The sequence below is a fragment of the Tetrao urogallus genome (genome assembly GCF_951394365.1).
Source record: "Tetrao urogallus genome assembly, chromosome: 6".
Classification (NCBI taxonomy): domain Eukaryota; kingdom Metazoa; phylum Chordata; class Aves; order Galliformes; family Phasianidae; genus Tetrao; species Tetrao urogallus.
The window spans coordinates 38,479,218-38,496,096 of record NC_136819.1 but is presented as its reverse complement, the minus strand read 5'-3'; the positions used below and the strand labels follow the sequence as shown (position 1 = coordinate 38,496,096).

Below are 16,879 nucleotides of genomic sequence, written 5' to 3'. Positions count from 1 at the left end.
GGCTCCTGTGTCTGGTTCCCAGGACCTCCTTGGCTTCCTTTGAAACTGTGGTGCGCCTGGCTTCCCTCTTTCTCCCTTGATTCTCCTCTACCCTGGAGTGCTCGCTGGGTTCTAGCACTCCCCAGCCTGGAGGCACGCTGTCCTCCTGCCCTGTGCTCTGCTGCTTCCTCTGCCTCTCCGCTCTGAGCTTTGCACCTTCCTTTAGGTCTCAGCCTCCTGTGGTTTCTCAGAACCTAGGGGATGTAAGCTGAAAGTCACGTGGCCGGAAACTTTAAGACGAAGAAGAAAAGTTACAGAAGAAGAAGAAGAAAAAAAAAAAAAGAAAAAAAAAAAGCACATCTGGGAAAAATGAGCTTCAAAATAGCCTGAAAAAACCCCGAAAAACACCTTCAAGCAGTAGAAAAACAGCAAGATGGGTTTTCTCCGAGACAAACAGCAGAGATGTAAAGGGAAGAAAAGCCCCAGCCCTGGCTGCGAAACCAGGACCCTCAAAGGAGGGCAGCGTGGAGGAGGTGGTGTCAGGAGCCCCAGAAACTCCAGGGCAGGAGGAGCTGCACACCCATGGTCTTATGAGGGCAGGAGGCAGTCCAGAGCTGGTGACCTCCGTCACCCCAACCCTGCTGGGAAGTTCCAAGGCAGCCTCCCTCAACCCCGCAGCCCACTCGCCTGTCCTGCCTGCGCAAGTGTCAGGGGAGACCTGCATCCTCAGCCAGCATCACCTAGATGCTGCTGATACTGCTTGTGTGTGTGGGATGAGCCAGGCTCAGATGAAAACAAAGAGCTGAGATGGAAGAACATTTGGAGTTGTTGGAGGGAGTGGGAGGGTCCTATAGACCCAGCAGCTAGAGCTGAGACCTGATTGTCACTCCGTGCCACAGTACAAGCTTGTCCATCTTGGGTACATGCAGCTGTTGTGCATGGGTCCTGGCTCCCTGCCTTTTTCCTTCTTGCCCTCTCTCACCATAGCCAGCATCAGAAGATGTGGATATCATGTGGATATCACAGCATACTGGGCTTGTTTCCTTGCTATTTGCCCTCTGAGAGCACTCTGCTTTGGGCATGGCACCACAGCTGCTGTGCTTCAATTTGTCCCACTTGCAGCTCTGCAGATGATGATGTGGGAGCAGGGAGAGAAGCAAGACCATTCCCTTCCCAATCATCTTGCAGCACTGGAGCCAGAAGGGTGAGCGGGGCCAGGTGCTGGCAGGTTGTCCATCACAGACAGAAGTGCACATCCTCAGAGCGACTGGGTGCACACACGTGCTGTGAAGGGCAGATAGTGAGTGAAGCACGAGCCACCCACAGTAACGCACTACTGTGGAAAGCAGCGGTTCACAGTTCCCGCTTACCGGTGTTTCAATTCCTTCTGCTCTCTGCACAGGAATATCAAAGCCCAGCACAGTGCAGCACTGTACCCTAGCCCCAGCAGCCTGTGCTTTCACAGCGCCAAACCCACGAGTGCCCTATGCCAGGCATGGTGAGCAGGTTCTTGCAGCAGGGCAAATGCCCCTTGAGCTCCAGCAGCTCAGGGCCATGCCCGCTGCCCTGGGCAACCTGTTCCATGCCCACCTCCCTCTGGTGAAGGAGGGAGGGCTTTTCTTAACCCCCCCACCTGCCCCTCCCCTGATACAGCTCCATGCTGTTCCCTCAGGCCCTGTCACTGTCACCAAAGAGTAGTGCTCAGCTCTGCCCCTCTGCTCCCTGCAAGGAGCTGCAGGCTGCCATGAGGCCTTCCCTCAGCCTTCTCTCGAAGTGGAGGTGCACAGTTCCTACCTGTGAGCACAAAGTTTGCTTGCTTAGCAAGAACCTGCTCCCTGTGCTGCCTCTACCCAGCACACAGAGCTCCTCAGAGCCCCAGGAACGGGGCACTCACAGGGCAATGATGAGAAGAAGGGCAGATTCAGGGCTGCCAAGCTGCTGCTGGCAGACAAACCATTGAACCATCACTTCACTCACTGCCTCACTACACTTCCTCTGAATGCTACAGCCCCACACAGTGCTTCTTTTGCAGGAAGCACACTGTTGAATTCCCGTTGTCCGGAGGAAACCCACACTCCTCTGGCATCAAGCACGTCTCATGGATTACCTGGGCTCCCATCCACCACATCAGAAGTTCCTTCGAGCCTTCCTCAAAGGCTCTACAAGCTGCCGTTGCCGAAGGCAAGATACAGAGAACTCCTTCCTCACTTGCCCCATCCTTGGGCAAACAAGCCAAATGCCCTCCTTTGGCAGCCAGCAAGCCCAGCAGCTGAGAAGCAATTCAGCCAGGGACAAGTAGTTGGCAGGATGCAGTTCTGGAAGCTGGGAAAGCAGGCACAAGTTGGGCAATCATTTCTATGGAAACTCATTTGATCCTCAAAAGAAAAGTCTGGAGCTACACCTTAGCTGGGCTGTTCCTAGCAGCCCAGGGCTGATAGAGAAATCCCAGCTGGCAGCCTACATAGGAGCCAGCCTCCTGACCCCCATGCTTCATGTTGGTGACTTAAACGCACACTGTGAATAGCATCCCCTGACTTTCTCTCTGGGATCATTTAAGTGTCTTGACCTTAATCACAGCAGCTGCAAAATCATTATCAGCAGCGCAGGATGAGCTTGCAACAAGTGTTAGGTCACTGCCATGCCAGCAGACCTACAGAGCAGAGATATTTCTCAGAGGAGCGTAGGGAAAGGATGAAGCCATCTGGTTCTGCATCGGTCCCTGCTGAGGGCAGTCCTTTACCTGAAGTGTGCAGGCAATGTGAGGGCAGAGAGGTGGCAGGGACTGGAGGCTGGGGGTTTGCATGGCCTCAGCTACAGAGAAATGGTCTGACAGCAACAAGGTGCAACTCAGCAAGAACACATGCAAATGTAAAGCAACGCAAAGTGTATAGAGAAGAAGTGGGGAATAACCAGCTAGGTAGCAGAACAGCAGGGAAAAGTCTGGGGGTTACAGAGCCATCTGAAAGCAAAGCGTTGGCAGCAGAGCGGAGCTGTGCAAGTGGGCAGGCAGCAGGTGGGTTGAGGGATGTGAGGGGATGGCTGCCCCTCCCAAGGGGTGAAAAAGCCCAGAAGAAAATAACCCATAGGGTGAACACACCAAACTCCTGTGCGAAGAGGAAGGAGCGAAGACGATGGGTCCACTCCGCCTAGAAAAGAGAACTCCTGGGGACCCAACGGAGGGCGGGGGAGGAAGGAGCTGTCTTTGATATGCTGTAATGGAAAGAGTGGTCAGCTGCTTTCTGTGCAGCCGGCGCCAGGCTTCAATGGCAGTGAGAGAGATTCAGGTCAGAGTTTGAAAAGAGGTCAAAGAAAGGCAACGCTGTCCCCTTCACACAAAGTGGTGAGGAACAAACCTTTGTCAGAAGCGTTCTGGGTTTCATTCTGCTTCTGTAGGACAGGCTGGAGAGAGATGCTCCCAGGGTTTAAATAAGGTGACTTATTTACATAATAATTACTAAGAGAGCACATTGTGCATCTGCCAGGCTTTAACTGCAGCCAGCCCCCACACCTGCCCATGCACACTGCTTTCTCAGGAGAAAAGACTGCTGCAGCTTCCCCATAAACCTACCGCATCCCTCTCACTCATCTTCTTTGCATGAGCACTCAGTGAATAGTGCTATTTAAAAAGCCAGCATAGGGAAGTTATCAACTTCAGCCTTCTGTAAACCGTGGGGGTTGCTTCTGCTCCACACGTAACATTTTATGCAAACACCTTCTCACAATACAATCACAACAATTTGCATATATTCCCCATTCGAGTTCAAAGACTCTTGTGTGGGATTCAGTGCTGATGAGTGGTGGTGGTGGTGAATGAAGGCCTCGCTCTACCTGGTAAGTTTCTGCAGCACAGCATCCCAGCAGCACAGGCTAATCCTGTCTGCGCCAGGGCAGCTTCCCCAGCTGGCAGGACAGCCTGCCTCTATCCTAGGGATTATATCACTGTATTGAGGTAAGGGGGAGCAGGAGAGCAGGGCTCCGTCCCGTTGAGTTTATCCCACTTGAGTCACACCAATCATCCATCCCACAAGCACTTTCAGTCCACAACGAGCACAACCTCATCATCTACAGGAGATGCATACATCCCAAATGAGTTATAAATGACAAGAGCTGTAAAATCAAGCACTCAAAAGTACAGAAAACTCAGAATTAGCTCCCTTAAGCACACTGCATTTGCATCATGTGCAATGTACTGTTCTGGGCTGGCCTTTATACCTGCAGTACTCACAAAGGTTCCTTCCCTGGCATTGCTACCTTACCTTTATCCCAGTAGTCTGATTCCACTTTGATGTCCTGCTTTTTCATTTCTTCACAGCCTCTTCCTAGTGCTAATCTCTTCAGCATCCCCAGGTGAGTACTCGAGGACTGTTAATGAAGCTGTTTCCTCATCCACCTTTCCACACGAAGGGGTAGAAATACTCCTGTTTTACAATTGCAAAATGACAGATAAAGAGGGATTTCGCTCATAAGTACTCATTAATTTTGGACATTTTAGCCAATTAAAAATTAATTTTCCAGTGTTTCTGGCTCAATGTAGCAATTTACTTAACCAGACCTGAGTTCCTGATGTCTGTGGCTGCAGCTGCAACCTTTCAGATCTTCCACAAAGCAGACCTGGCAAATCAGGAACACATGGCTGCTCCTAAGAAAGACTCGCTTATGCAGCTCACCAGGTCACTTTGGGGCAGATTCAGCTCTCTCAGAAGGCACCAAAGATCTGCCCAGGAGACCTTCTTTCTTTCTTTCCTTCTGTAGTCCCTCGTTTCCTTGTCTGGTGGGAGTGTCAGCCCTGGTAAGAAAGCAGGCAGCCCAGTAGGCCAGCTCTCGGTCCACTCCAGCAGTGGTCCAGCCTGGCTGATGAAGATGTGGTCATCTAGGGCAAAAAGCAGAAGTAATCACATGTATGAGACTGCTGAAGTTAGGTTGCCCAGGTAAAGCCATTTCTGCCAGTGTAGAGCTCTTCTGTACCTGTCTTTGCCACTTCTATGAACTTTTTTGAATGTCTTTGGTGTGCTTTCTGCGTGTCCCTGTCTATGCATCACAAGAAGCAAACTATAGAAACTAATCTCCACATGTTTGCTCTCTAGGACAAGTGCCCCAGCAGAGCTCAGCATGGTCTGGCCTCCAGCACACCCCAGAGCTTCAGTCTTGGGGCACAAGTAATGTGTTCACATCAGGTTGCTGAAGGGATCAGCCACAGGACTTAGCAGCTCATGAGCAAGCACAGCACTTGGGTGTGTGCTTACATGCCTCTCCAGGCCAGCAGATTACAAAACCTGGTGTGGTACTGAGACTCTCAGAATTGCAGGAGCCAGAAGGGACCTCCAGAGATCACTGAGGCCAATCCCCTGCCAAAGCAGGTTCCTTACGACAGGTCACACAGATAGGCATCTAGATGAGTCTTGAGTATCTCCATAGGACACTCCACAGCTTCTTTGGGCAAACCTGTTCCAGTCCTCCATCACCCTTACTGTAAAGAAATTCTTCCACATGTTTGTATGGAACTTCCCATGTTCTGGTTTTATGCTATTGCTCCTTGTCCAATCAGCACAGCACTGAAATGAATCTGGCCTCACCCCGTTGCCTCCCACGCTTTAGATCCAATCCCCTCTCAGTCTCTTCTTCTCTAGGCCAAACAGACCCAGATCTCTCAGCCTTTCTTCATATGGGAGATGCTCCAGGCCCTTTATCATATCTCTGGTCCTCCGTGGGACTCTTTCTAGAAGATCCCTGTCTTTTTTGTACTAGGGAGCCCAGAACTGGACACAGTAGTCTAAATGTGGCCTCATCAGGGCAGAGTAGAGGAGGTGGATCACCTCCCTTGACCAGCTGGCCACGCTATTTTTAGTGCACCCTGAGATACCATTGGCTTTCTTGGCCACAAGGGCACACTGCTGGTTCACGGCCAACCTGTTGTCCACTGGGAAACCCAGGTCCTTTTCTTCAGAGTTCCTTTCCAGCAGTTCAGCCCCTGACCTGTGCTGATGTATGTTGTTATTTCTCCCCAGACATCAAGGCCAAATTTTCTCCAGCTGCTTTCTTCAAAGCACCCAGTCCCTTTCTCACCAGGAGCAAACCTGACCACTCAGCCCACTGGATGAACATGTACCTGGGGCTCCAGAAGGCCTCTCCTCCACCTGTCGCTGGTAAATCAGGGCTTTTCTTCTTCCCCTGACAAGACAGAGCCCACCGTCTGACTTATCCAAGTGTATGGACACAGTGTATGCAGGGGCACAGCTGCTGTCTGACGGTTTGACTCACCTCGATGGCAGTATCGTTCAGCAATGGTGGGGAAGGCCCGAAGAGGAAGGGCAGCGACCCGTTTAACCAGAGCGGCTGATCCACCCAGGGCAGGTTACCGGTGCTTGCAGGGGGCTGCAGCCCCAGCTTCCTTCATGTATTTCCAGACCATGAGGTAGGAACGGTGCATGGCTGTGCAGCCCCACACACCTCAGGCCCATGCTAATGTTGCAGTGGGTCCAAATGAGCATCAATCATTTTACTCCAAGTGATGGCTGCAGCTTGACAGAGTCTGATCCTCGCTGGCACTTTTGCCATGCACTGGGGTGTGGGGCACAGGGGCAAACACATTGCTTGTCTCCTAAATTGACTTGACTCCTTTCAAGCTCACCCTCACCATCTGTCCGACCCTCCCAAGAACAGGGCACAATATGTTTGGGGCATGTTCTTGCAGCAAGTAGACTCCAAGATGCCCTTCTCAGCAGGAATGGCTGAACAGCAGGACTGCTCCAAGCGCACTCCCATCCCAACAGCAGCTTCTTCACTTTCTCCCTTATTTCTTCACGATTTCACCATTTCCACCCCCCCCCCCCCCCCCCTTTTCTCTTGTAGCCAGCAGTGCCTGGGAGCTGGGACAAGGGAGAGGGGCTGCAGCCTCAGCCCCAGCATGAGGAGCTCGGCTGCTGCTGACAACTCCCAATGTAGTTTCAAAGAGGGGGCAGAGAAAGGCAGAATCTCCTTCCCTCACCCCTTCATCTGAATCCCAAAGCATGTGTCCAAGAGCCAAGCCATTTCCTAACTTTTTTTAATCCAAACCCTTGGACCTGAGTTTGGGCATCCTCATTTTTCATGAGTACCGTATCCTCAGTGCTCTCCGATGCCAGCGGACACCTTGTCCACTTGCACAAAGCAATTAGCTGCTCTGAAAAGTGTGTCAGTTTACCAGTTTGAAATGAGTTGTCTTTCCATTTCTTTGAACATCTTGTGAGGGGGTGAGCAGGGGAACAGACTTATCTCTAAGCCAGGCATTGCTCTACACATCTCTATCATGCGGCATTTCATTAGTTTCCGCTCTAAATTACTGGGACTTTTAGTCTCCACATAGGGAAATTTTCCTATGCCACAGATTGAGGTCAGTGCCCATCTTTGGACGTCCCCCATTTTCACAGTGGGGCAAGTAGAAGTGACACAACACACAAAGCAAGATGTCCCACAGCCATCTATACTGTTATAAGATGGACCATTCCCATTCCCTAGGCTCCATCCCTCTTTTCCCACTGCTGCACAGAGGCTGGATACACCAGATGGGCACTCCCAGTTTGAGCACAGCTTTGAACCCATTTGCACCCTCACCATGCTGCGTGGCTGACAGCCAGTGCTTGGCCATGTTCTGAAATGTGGTGAGAAGCAACAGTGCAGCAGCCCTGGCATGTGGTGGCCAACAGGCAGGGAGATGCCCATGCACTTGGCTCTGTGCAGGCAGCGAGACCCAGCAGGCAGGGCACTCTGGCACTCCATGCTGCTCCTAAAACCTGGTTCACATCAGCCAGAGACCTGATGGCATCAACTGGCAGCAGAATGGCTGCAGAAAGCCATATTTCAGCTGCCCTGCTGTGAGAGGCCCAGCCAATGCCTCGCTGGTACCTCAGCTTGCTACACAACCAACATCTGCAGGCTGGAAGTGATAAGTGCGTCAAGGTCACATTGCTAAGGAGGAAGATCTCCATCAAAAAGGAGAGATGTCTCCTCTAGCAGATATCTACAGAAGTGCAGCAGTGACTCTTCCTGGCACCCACAGGGTGTGCAGACCCCAGCAGCTGCCAGACCTGTATGGCAGACCCCAGCAGCTGAGAGGTACCTGCTGATGCCCACATCCCCCCTCCAGCACACTGCCTTGGCCACAGGGCTACGGCACTCAGCAGCACTGCACAGTGCGCTGCCAGCAGCGACCAAAAGGCACACGCTGGCCTGCCTGGAGGCCCCACCAGCTCTAGGGCAGGCACAAAGCCTCACCGCCCACCTCCTCCTGGCAGCCCCAGCCTTGCTGCCGCAGGTTTCCAGCAGATCCTCCTCAGCCGGCGGTGCTGCTGGAATCAGGGCACTGGTGAAGCTGCCACAGGAACTGCAGCGTCAGGAGTCAGGACTTCCCCCAACAGCGATACGGATGACAGCTCAGCAAGTTCATTCTGCAGAAACTAGATAACATCAGCTCAAGGTGGTGGTTACTGGCAAAGGATCCTGTTCCTGAAGCTTCATCTAAGACGTGACAGGCGGCAGCGAAACCTCACTGTCACACATACCCAAACTCTGCTCTTGCTTCGAGCCACATGGGGCTTTGGAAGTAGCACCGAGCACACGCTGGGTGCTTCTTCTTGCAGTTCTGAGCCTGTACCCTCGCTTCCAGGCTCTGTCTCCAAGATGGAAGAAGGAGCGGGTGAACTCTCTCGATCCCTGCAGCCATGCAATGCTGGTGGCCCCACTTCAGCTGTGGGCTGCGCTGGCATCACTCAGAGCAGACCAGCACCACGTGAACCAGTTTCCGTGTCTCTGGGTAAATATCAAGGCTGGGGATTTCTAGGGGTTGTTTTCCAGCCAGATAAGTAGAAGAACCAATAAAGACAAAGGTAAGTGAATACCTGCTGGCCTCGGCTCAAAAGGAAACAAGAGCGGGTCATTGCCAAAGGTTAGCTGACACCGCTCATCGCAGTGTCATGGAATCACCTCAAGAAAATTAGCGGCCGATGAGGCTCTCCCCAAAGATGGAAATGGACAGAAGCCCGTGGGTCCCCGATGGGCCTCGGCTCTCCCACGGCCGTGCAGCCCCTCCTGCTGGCGGCCCCTGGCAGCACCGGGCACAGGGTACCATTGGTGTGCCGGGTGGGCAGCGAGCTGGGTGCCGGGTGGGAAGCAGCCTGCATCTTTTTGAAGTGAAATCCCCCATCATCAACCTTCCCGTGGGACTCTAGTGGAAAGATGACACCGTCACCGTGCTTTGGGCTGGCTCAGAGCAAGGAGCAGGCTGGCCCAGCGCTGGAAGCTGAATGAGAGCTGGACTCAGATGCAACACTATGGGCCTGGCGGGCTCACACCTGGAACATGCTCGTGCTTCTGCACATCCCCAGGAGATAGCACTCTAATGCACCACTGGGCTGCAGTCCAACCAAGTGCTCTGGAAAAACAATGCCTTAAACTGAGGGGCAATCTCTTCGGCACTGACCAGAGTGCAGCAAAAGGCTGCTCTGAAGACATACAGGAAACAGGCACATCCTGTCTTGGCACTGCTGGCGCTCAGAATGCTTCTGCCTGAGCCTTGGGAGGAGTTGCTGCACATTAAACCAGCACCACTCCACTGCTGCTGCCTTTGCTGTCTCCTGCCAGTGTGCTTTGGTTTCAAAGGACATCTAGTATTTCTCTTTCAAGCCAACTGTTTTCAGAGCAGGAAGTTTCAGTGCAGCACAGCTGCTGGCCAGAGAAGGGCCATCCTCTGCCTGCACTCACGGCAATGCACAGGGCAATGGTGCGTGGGAGTCACACAGGCCCTCCATGTAAGGATGAGCACGAGGGCTGTCCAGGCAAGCAAGAAGTATGTGATGACTGTGGTTGGGCCATCTGATGTCCCACAGGAAGCTTGCTCTCACCAGGAAAGAGGAAACTGATACATGGAAGAGCCTGGAAATTCATTACCTTCAATGCTCTGCAGGGAAAAATAAAGTCCTGAAGAGAGAAGCAGGACTAGAAAATGTTCTGCAACCTCTTTCAGCACAGCTCGGTGAGAGCCATTGCATTCCTTAGAAGTGCCAACATTGGCTCATTGTGAGAATAGGGTCAAGCCTCAGCCACTGCTGCAGGGCAGAATGAAGCGTGGAGCAGAGCCGTCCAGCTGCAGTGGGAGCCAGGCCACACACTGCCTTTCTTCACCAGCTTTGTTCCAGATCCCTTCCTTGCACGTCCCTCTAGCACACCTCAGCCAGCAAATCCTCCTGTGGCAAAAACTGCCTGTACCAGATCCAACATACCTTACACTACATAAGGCAGCTGACAGAATTCTGGGAGGTCCCAGAGACAGAAGTTATAGAAAAGGAGGGGAAATCCAGAAATAAACAGAGAAGGGGCTAATATGAGACACTGCATACTGACACTCCAGTGCGCTCCACTGCACTGGAGATGAAAAAGGAGTCTGCAGAGAAATAAATGTGCACCAGAGAAGAAGTTATGCTCAGAAAAGGCCACCTCCAGGGCTCTTACCACATTTAGGGCGAACTTATCCTGTCCCCAAAAGTACTTCAGCATTACTGGGTACCAGAGCTCACAGTCTGCATCAAAGTCTCCTCATCCACACTGGTAAAGGAACTGGGAGAAGATAGGGTTCAGAATGGTTCCTCTGAGAAACATGCAGGACACCACCACTCAGTGGTGTTCCATGAGTGAGATGAAGCTTGCCTTGCCCACAAGGTGACTTCCCACTGCCTTTGTAAGACTCAGAAACACACCTACATAGTGACAGGCATTGGTTATACACCTGAGGATACCAACTCCTTCAGTTTCAGTGAGCCCTTTTGTCCTAGAACCTGAGTGCCACTTGGCTGTTTACCTTCTATCCTGCACATCTCTGTGCTCAGCACTGGCAGGGCTCAGCCTTCTCAGAAAGCTGGGAGCCAGCGGAGGCCCACAGGACCTATATTCTACCCTCTTTCCCAAAGGGATCACCACCATTCTGAGGCTGCGACAGCTCCCCTTCCTCTCTGTCTTCCTTAAAGGGGCTCAAGCTGTGGCACTTGTGCTGAACCCAGGAAGAAGCAAGGATGAGATCATCTCCCACATCTCCCACCTTTGCATTTCCTGCCTGCAAATCATGTCCTACCTGTCTATTAAGATACAGCACCGGGCTACTGCTTGACTAACAGCCGTCAGAGCCACCTCTGACGTCCTCAGCTTCCCTAGATGAATGCCCTCAATACAGCTAACGCCAAAACAGCTCTGGGATCAGCCTCCCGCATGGCCAGCACAGTCAGAAACCCCATGGTTGCCATCATGGGGATGAGCTCCATCCAAAGCCCACCACAGACCGATCCAGACAGAGCACAGGAGGGCGAAGTACATAAAGGTAACATTTACTGGGAGATACAGAACTGAATATTATGAAGGACATACATGGATGGAGGCGGCAGCGGCAGCACTGCAGAGTGCTGCTGGGCCTCCATCCCAGAGCGCTGGGGAAGGAGGCCACTGCCAGACAGGTAACACAGTGGAGATAACTGCGGCATATGCGTTTGTAACAAACAGACCATCGTAACATACGTTTCTATGGGATCACATCTAGTGATTATATAAATCCATATAGAGATCGCCGTATAAAAACTTTGTAAAAAATATCTTTAAAAAAAGTGTAAAAATGTGCATTCAAAAGCACGGCCGACACGGACAGCTGGGCTGTAAACATTATACTGAGAGTGTGCTTGTGGGGGGCGCCTGCGCCACTGGGCCCCGACGGGCCTGCCACCGGACGGGGCGCGTCAAGTGTCTGCGGTTCTGCAGCTGGGTTCCGTGCCGAGTGTGCGCCGGGTGCGGCGGCAGCCTGTGGGGATGGCTCCGGCAGGCCACGTCCCTGCGCCCCACGGGCACTCTGAGGGCTGTGGGGAAGAGGGCCGAGTGGGAGGTCTTCTCCCGCCCCCTCCTTCTCTGTGCGCCGTGGGTCCCCAGGGCCACAAACAGGCTGAAGGGCTGTGATGAGGTATCACACAGAGGTTGCCTTCGCCCGCGCCACCAGCCCTGCTCCCGGGTTCAGCCACGGAGTTGACGTTTGACAGATTCCCAATCTTCTCTGTCCCCAAATTTTTTTTGGTCCATAGTTCCCAAGGAAGCCCATCGGGTCCTGGATGCACCAGGCCTCGGTGCACAGTTCTTCATACGATACATACATTAGCGACTCCGGAAGACCCCGTGCCGGTCTCCTCCTCCAGTGCCACCTTCACTTCTTCTCCAGCTGCTCCAGCAGCGGGTTGGCTTCACTCTCGGGAGTCTTGATGCTGTCTGTCCGAACGATGCAGGTGGGACGGTGCCGGTTCAGCATCAGAATCAGCTGCTGCCTCTCTTGTTTCAGCTCTTCTATCTGGGCCTTCAGTTCAGCGTTCATGAGCTCCAGGCGCTCAGACTCCTGACATGGCAGAAACACAACCACATGTGACTGCTCCATGAGGACAAGGTGCAAAGAGAAATACTTGGCCAACAAGCCACCACTACTCGACCCTTGCTGTAAAGGAGCAGCCTGAAGACATGCCAAGACATCGGGCTTCTCCAAGCAGCTCCTACCCAATCCATTACCTTGTGTCAGGTTAAGGAAATAGAGCTCTCTCCTCGGACAGGGCTCTGCTGCACTACAGCAGCCCCACGCCTGGTTGCTTTCCACAGGCTGCGAAGATGTTGGGAAATGAACCTGCATTTTCAAATTTTAAAAGGTTTGTCTCTCTGTCTGCAAGGACCTGCCCTTGTGAAATGATACAGCCGTGTTGTTTGCCAGTATCCCACCAGCCCTTACCGAAAAGCAAGGCACTAGAATTGGTTTTTGTCTTGATGCCACAGAATCACAGAACGGCCAGGGTTGGAAGGGACCTCAAGGATCATGATCTCCCCCCTGCCACATGCAAGGCCACCAACCTCCCCATTTAATACTAGACCGGGCTGCCCAAGGCCCCATCCAGTCTGGCCTTGAACACCTCTAGTGTGTTCATGGGGCATCCACAACCTGTCTGGGCAGCCTGTTCCAGCACCTCACCACTCTCTATAAAGAACTTCCCCATGACATCCAACCTAAATGCCACCACCAGAGGGCATCTGGCCTCTGAATGAGGAAACCTCCTGGAATTTGGGCAGGGAGCCAGCAGGCATCCAGCCGTCCTGTGCCACGCTCACACAGTGCTCCTGCTCCAGCACAAAGAGATATCAGAGCCCTCGGCTCCAAGCCCACCTCCAGGTCAGGGCACCCACCCGCTGCAGGAACTCCGTCCTCTCCTTCTTCTTGTTACGACATCGCGCTGCTGCTACTTTGTTTTTCTCCCGGCGCCTTTTCCTCCTCTCCTCTTCCTCATCAAGCTGCAATGAGACGCACAAGTCCAGGTCAGAGCATCAAAAGGGGCATGGCAGGATGCTGGGAGCCCCTAGCAGCCCTGACACTACTCTCACCAGCAACATGGTCCCATCCTCACCAGTAACAAAGTACGTTGCTGCCAGAACAGCATAGCTTGTCAAGTATAGACATCTAGAGGCACCATTAAGAGTATTCCAAGCATCAAACACATACCTACGGGCAGGATGCAAAGACACCTGGAAGAGCTTCCCAGCTGAGCCTGTTTGCTGCCCACTTCCAGTGCACTTCCAGTGCTCCATCCTCAGTGCTGGTCAAGTCACTGTGCCACTTCAGCAAGCTAGGAACAGATGCTGCATCGCTGCTAAGGAAGCAGGGCACGGCAGCGCTGCCTGCCATTACTCAGTTGCTCAGTGTAATCTGATTCAAACCACTCAGACCAGGCTAATAAGCCCTATGAGTTGAAAACCCATAATCAAAATACTTATGGATTTTCACTACAAAGCCTGTGTAAGTGGCCTATGGCATGCTTACACCCAAGGACTCAAACCAACTCTTTCTCAAGAAGACTCTGTGTGTCAAAAAGTCCTTCAAATTCAGCATCCTGTGGCACTTTGGGACACAGATATAGGAGAAAAAGACCCTGTTGTCATTAAAGACCCACAAACAATAATCATCCACATTTGGCCTGGGACTCTGAAATTTGAGATTTCAGAGTGTGCTGCCTCGCTCCTACCAAGTGACATCCCACAGCATAATCTTTTCAAATATAGCAACAGAAAAATTTACTATCACTTCCATAGCCTACTTGCATGTTCTGTTAGGCAACTCCAGTTTGACAAGGCAGCATCCTCCTTTCTCTAGTACTCCCCAGGTGAGTTTGTTTAGAAGCTATCTCCTAGTGGAGCCTTTCCCAGCACACACCATTTGAGCAGCCTAATTGCTCACTCTTGGGCTTAGGGACCTCAAATGGAGCTGTAGATCCCCAGTACAAAGGCCACAAAGTGATGGTGAAAGGTGCCAAGGTGTCCCAGAAAAGATACACTGATGCAGGAAACGAAGGCTGCAAGGGCCATCGTCTAATCCAGGCAAGCTGCTAACATTCTTGTAGTCCGAGTGCCACTAATCAGAATATTTCAACGTGACATGCAAGGATGGGATGAAACACTGTCTGGGCAGAATTAAGTAAGCTGTATGTCTAATGTTCAGAAGACAATGCCCAAGTTTCATAGCACTAAGACTTTTGGCATCTGCTGTACCTTAGTTCCCAAACATTATACCAAATGTGCAGTGTTAGACAGAGAAAAATAATACGCAAAGTCAGTACAAACTGCACAGATTTCCCACAGCATCGGGCTGCAGTCACTCCTCTGCCACAGAAGTGCGTGGGATCTTACGCACTACACTTGGGAGAACCAGGGAGGGATCTGCACACCAAAGGCCAGCGATGGCACTGGAAGAAAAGACCAGGAAAGCCCTAACTCCATGCCCTATAACAGTGCAACCCTCACTGTCTCTCTGGAAATGCCTACATTTCCATACCAGTTGGTCTGTTCAGTAGCAGTCAACCAATTCCTCTGTCCCCTTCAGCTTCCCCAGTACCTCACAAAGCACCAGCAAAGGGCCGTGTCCCTTAGATAGGGCCCACAGGGATAACAGAACTTGAACTCTTGACTCTGCTTTTTCTTGCCCACAAGTCCTGTGACTTCAAGAAAGCCGCCTTCTTTCCTTTTGAAACCTCTGTTTCAGCTCAAAATGGTGACGTGGCCCTGGTGTTAGAACTCAGCTCAGTTAGAGGCACAAGGGAAGATGATGGTGCATCACTCCCCCATAACATGCTGCAGCAATCAATCTGCAGGTGAGCCCTGTTGGTAGGAGGTTTTGTGTTGCCTCCTGAATTGCTCCAGCCAGTGGCATCCAGGACAGGGGCTGGCATCAATGTGAGAGGCAAGACTGCTGCCTCTGGCCCAGGGAACACATCCTGTGCGGGTTCTGGAGGCAGAAGAGCCTGGCAGCACCTTTTTCCAGCTGCCCCAGGAGGAGCACAGGCTGCCAGCAAGGGTCCCCACCTCCCCCACATCAGTGCCCAGCACTCACTGGGAGAGCTCTGCAGGCTCTGCCACAGACAGACACCCCATGCCAGAGGATGCTGCTGCCCACAGCACAGAAGAGAAAGCTGTCTGCCCTCCCTGCATAGGGCAGGGCATGCTGGTGCCCAGACTATTTGGGCTCCCACTCCCTACAAGAGGAAAGCAGCTGCAGGCTGCATTGCAAAACTATGCGTGGGTTGCTTCTTGGCTACTCATGGAATAAGCAGCCACTGCTTCAGCTCTTCTAGGCTTTTGCTGCAAAGCCCGTGCCAGGGACGCTCCATTTGCCGTCCTCGACTCCTTGGCTCCACAAGCCATGCAGGAGAGGAGGAGGCTGCAAAGTGGAAGTCCAGGGGCTGTCAGTGGATTTCTCCTCGTCTTTCCTCCACACAGTGGCAAGCAACTTAGAGCACATTCAGTGCTGTTATGCAGAGCTGGTGGGACTGCATGCCCATCCCCAGGTACTGAGGGCAAGCAGCTGCTGTACGGCCAGCTCTGAGGTGCCCCAGAGGGAAGGAGCTGTGCCATTGGAGGGCAGCACACAGCCTAAAGACTCTCTTTGCTCCATAGCACATACAGCCATGTGAGTATTGCACTGTTTGGTGTATGACATGCAGGCACAGCTTTACCACAAGTGCTGCTTTACTATAGGTATCAGGCCTGCAGCTGCATCCTAACCACATCCTTTTCCAGTGCTAGCACGTTCCCAGCCAGCTGCAGGGCTTCTCTGGCTACTGCAGATCAAAAGCTGCTAAAGAAGTAGCAGACTAGGGCCTCAAACTGAGGGATTTCTGTTTGCAGGTATTGGGAGATGCAAACACTCAACAGTAGTGAGGATCGAGAAGCCAGCTAAAACACGAGCTGAGAACACAAGAAAGATGCTGTGCAGCACCAAGGGCTCATGTCCACCAGAGATGTGAGGAAAGCAATGCACAAGCTCTCCGATAGCAGCCTTTGGACTCACCTCGCTTTTCACAGGCTGGGGTCTCTTCCCAAGCTTCACCTCCAGGAAGTGGAGTGGTGAGATCATGGCCCCAATGTTGCGGATGTCGGCGTATTTCAGCTCCTCGGCTGTCAGAGCGGTGCCAGGCAGTCCTGTCAAAGGGCCGAGCCCTGGCAGTGCACCGGCCGTCAGGGACGGGTCGGGGATCTGCCCGGGCATCATAGCAGGGGCAGCAGCTTCGCAGGCTGGAGAGAGAGCAGGACATGGCCCGTTACTGCTGGCTGACAGCATAGCACATAATTCCATCAACAAAGGGGTGGCAGCAGGGCTAAGGGGGTGATAGTCACCCTCTGCTCTGCCCTCACAAGGCCTCATTTGGAGTACTGCATCCAGGTCTGGGGCCCCCACACAAGAAAGATGTGGAGCTGTTGGAGTGGTCCAGAGGAGGGCATGAGAATGCTCAGAAGGCTGGAGCACCTCTATTGTGAGGAAAGGTTCAGGGATCTGGGCTTCTTCAGCCTGGAGAAGAGCAATGTGCCAATTTTCCTC

The 16,879-nt window shown here is 52.6% G+C and overlaps 1 protein-coding gene across 1 annotated transcript; it reads right to left on the bottom strand.

Annotated features, from left to right (window-relative positions):
- Positions 1-12,184: 12,184 nt before the first annotated feature.
- Positions 12,185-16,564, bottom strand: JDP2 (Jun dimerization protein 2; the record flags this gene model as incomplete). Its single annotated transcript, XM_079536776.1, has 3 exons — positions 16,352-16,564; positions 13,201-13,305; positions 12,185-12,370 (listed from the first exon to the last, which is right to left on the bottom strand). The coding sequence occupies exons 1-3, from the start codon at positions 16,550-16,552 to the stop codon at positions 12,185-12,187; spliced, it is 492 nt and encodes a 163-aa protein (XP_079392902.1). The 5' UTR covers positions 16,553-16,564.
- Between the last annotated feature and the right edge of the window lie 315 nt (positions 16,565-16,879).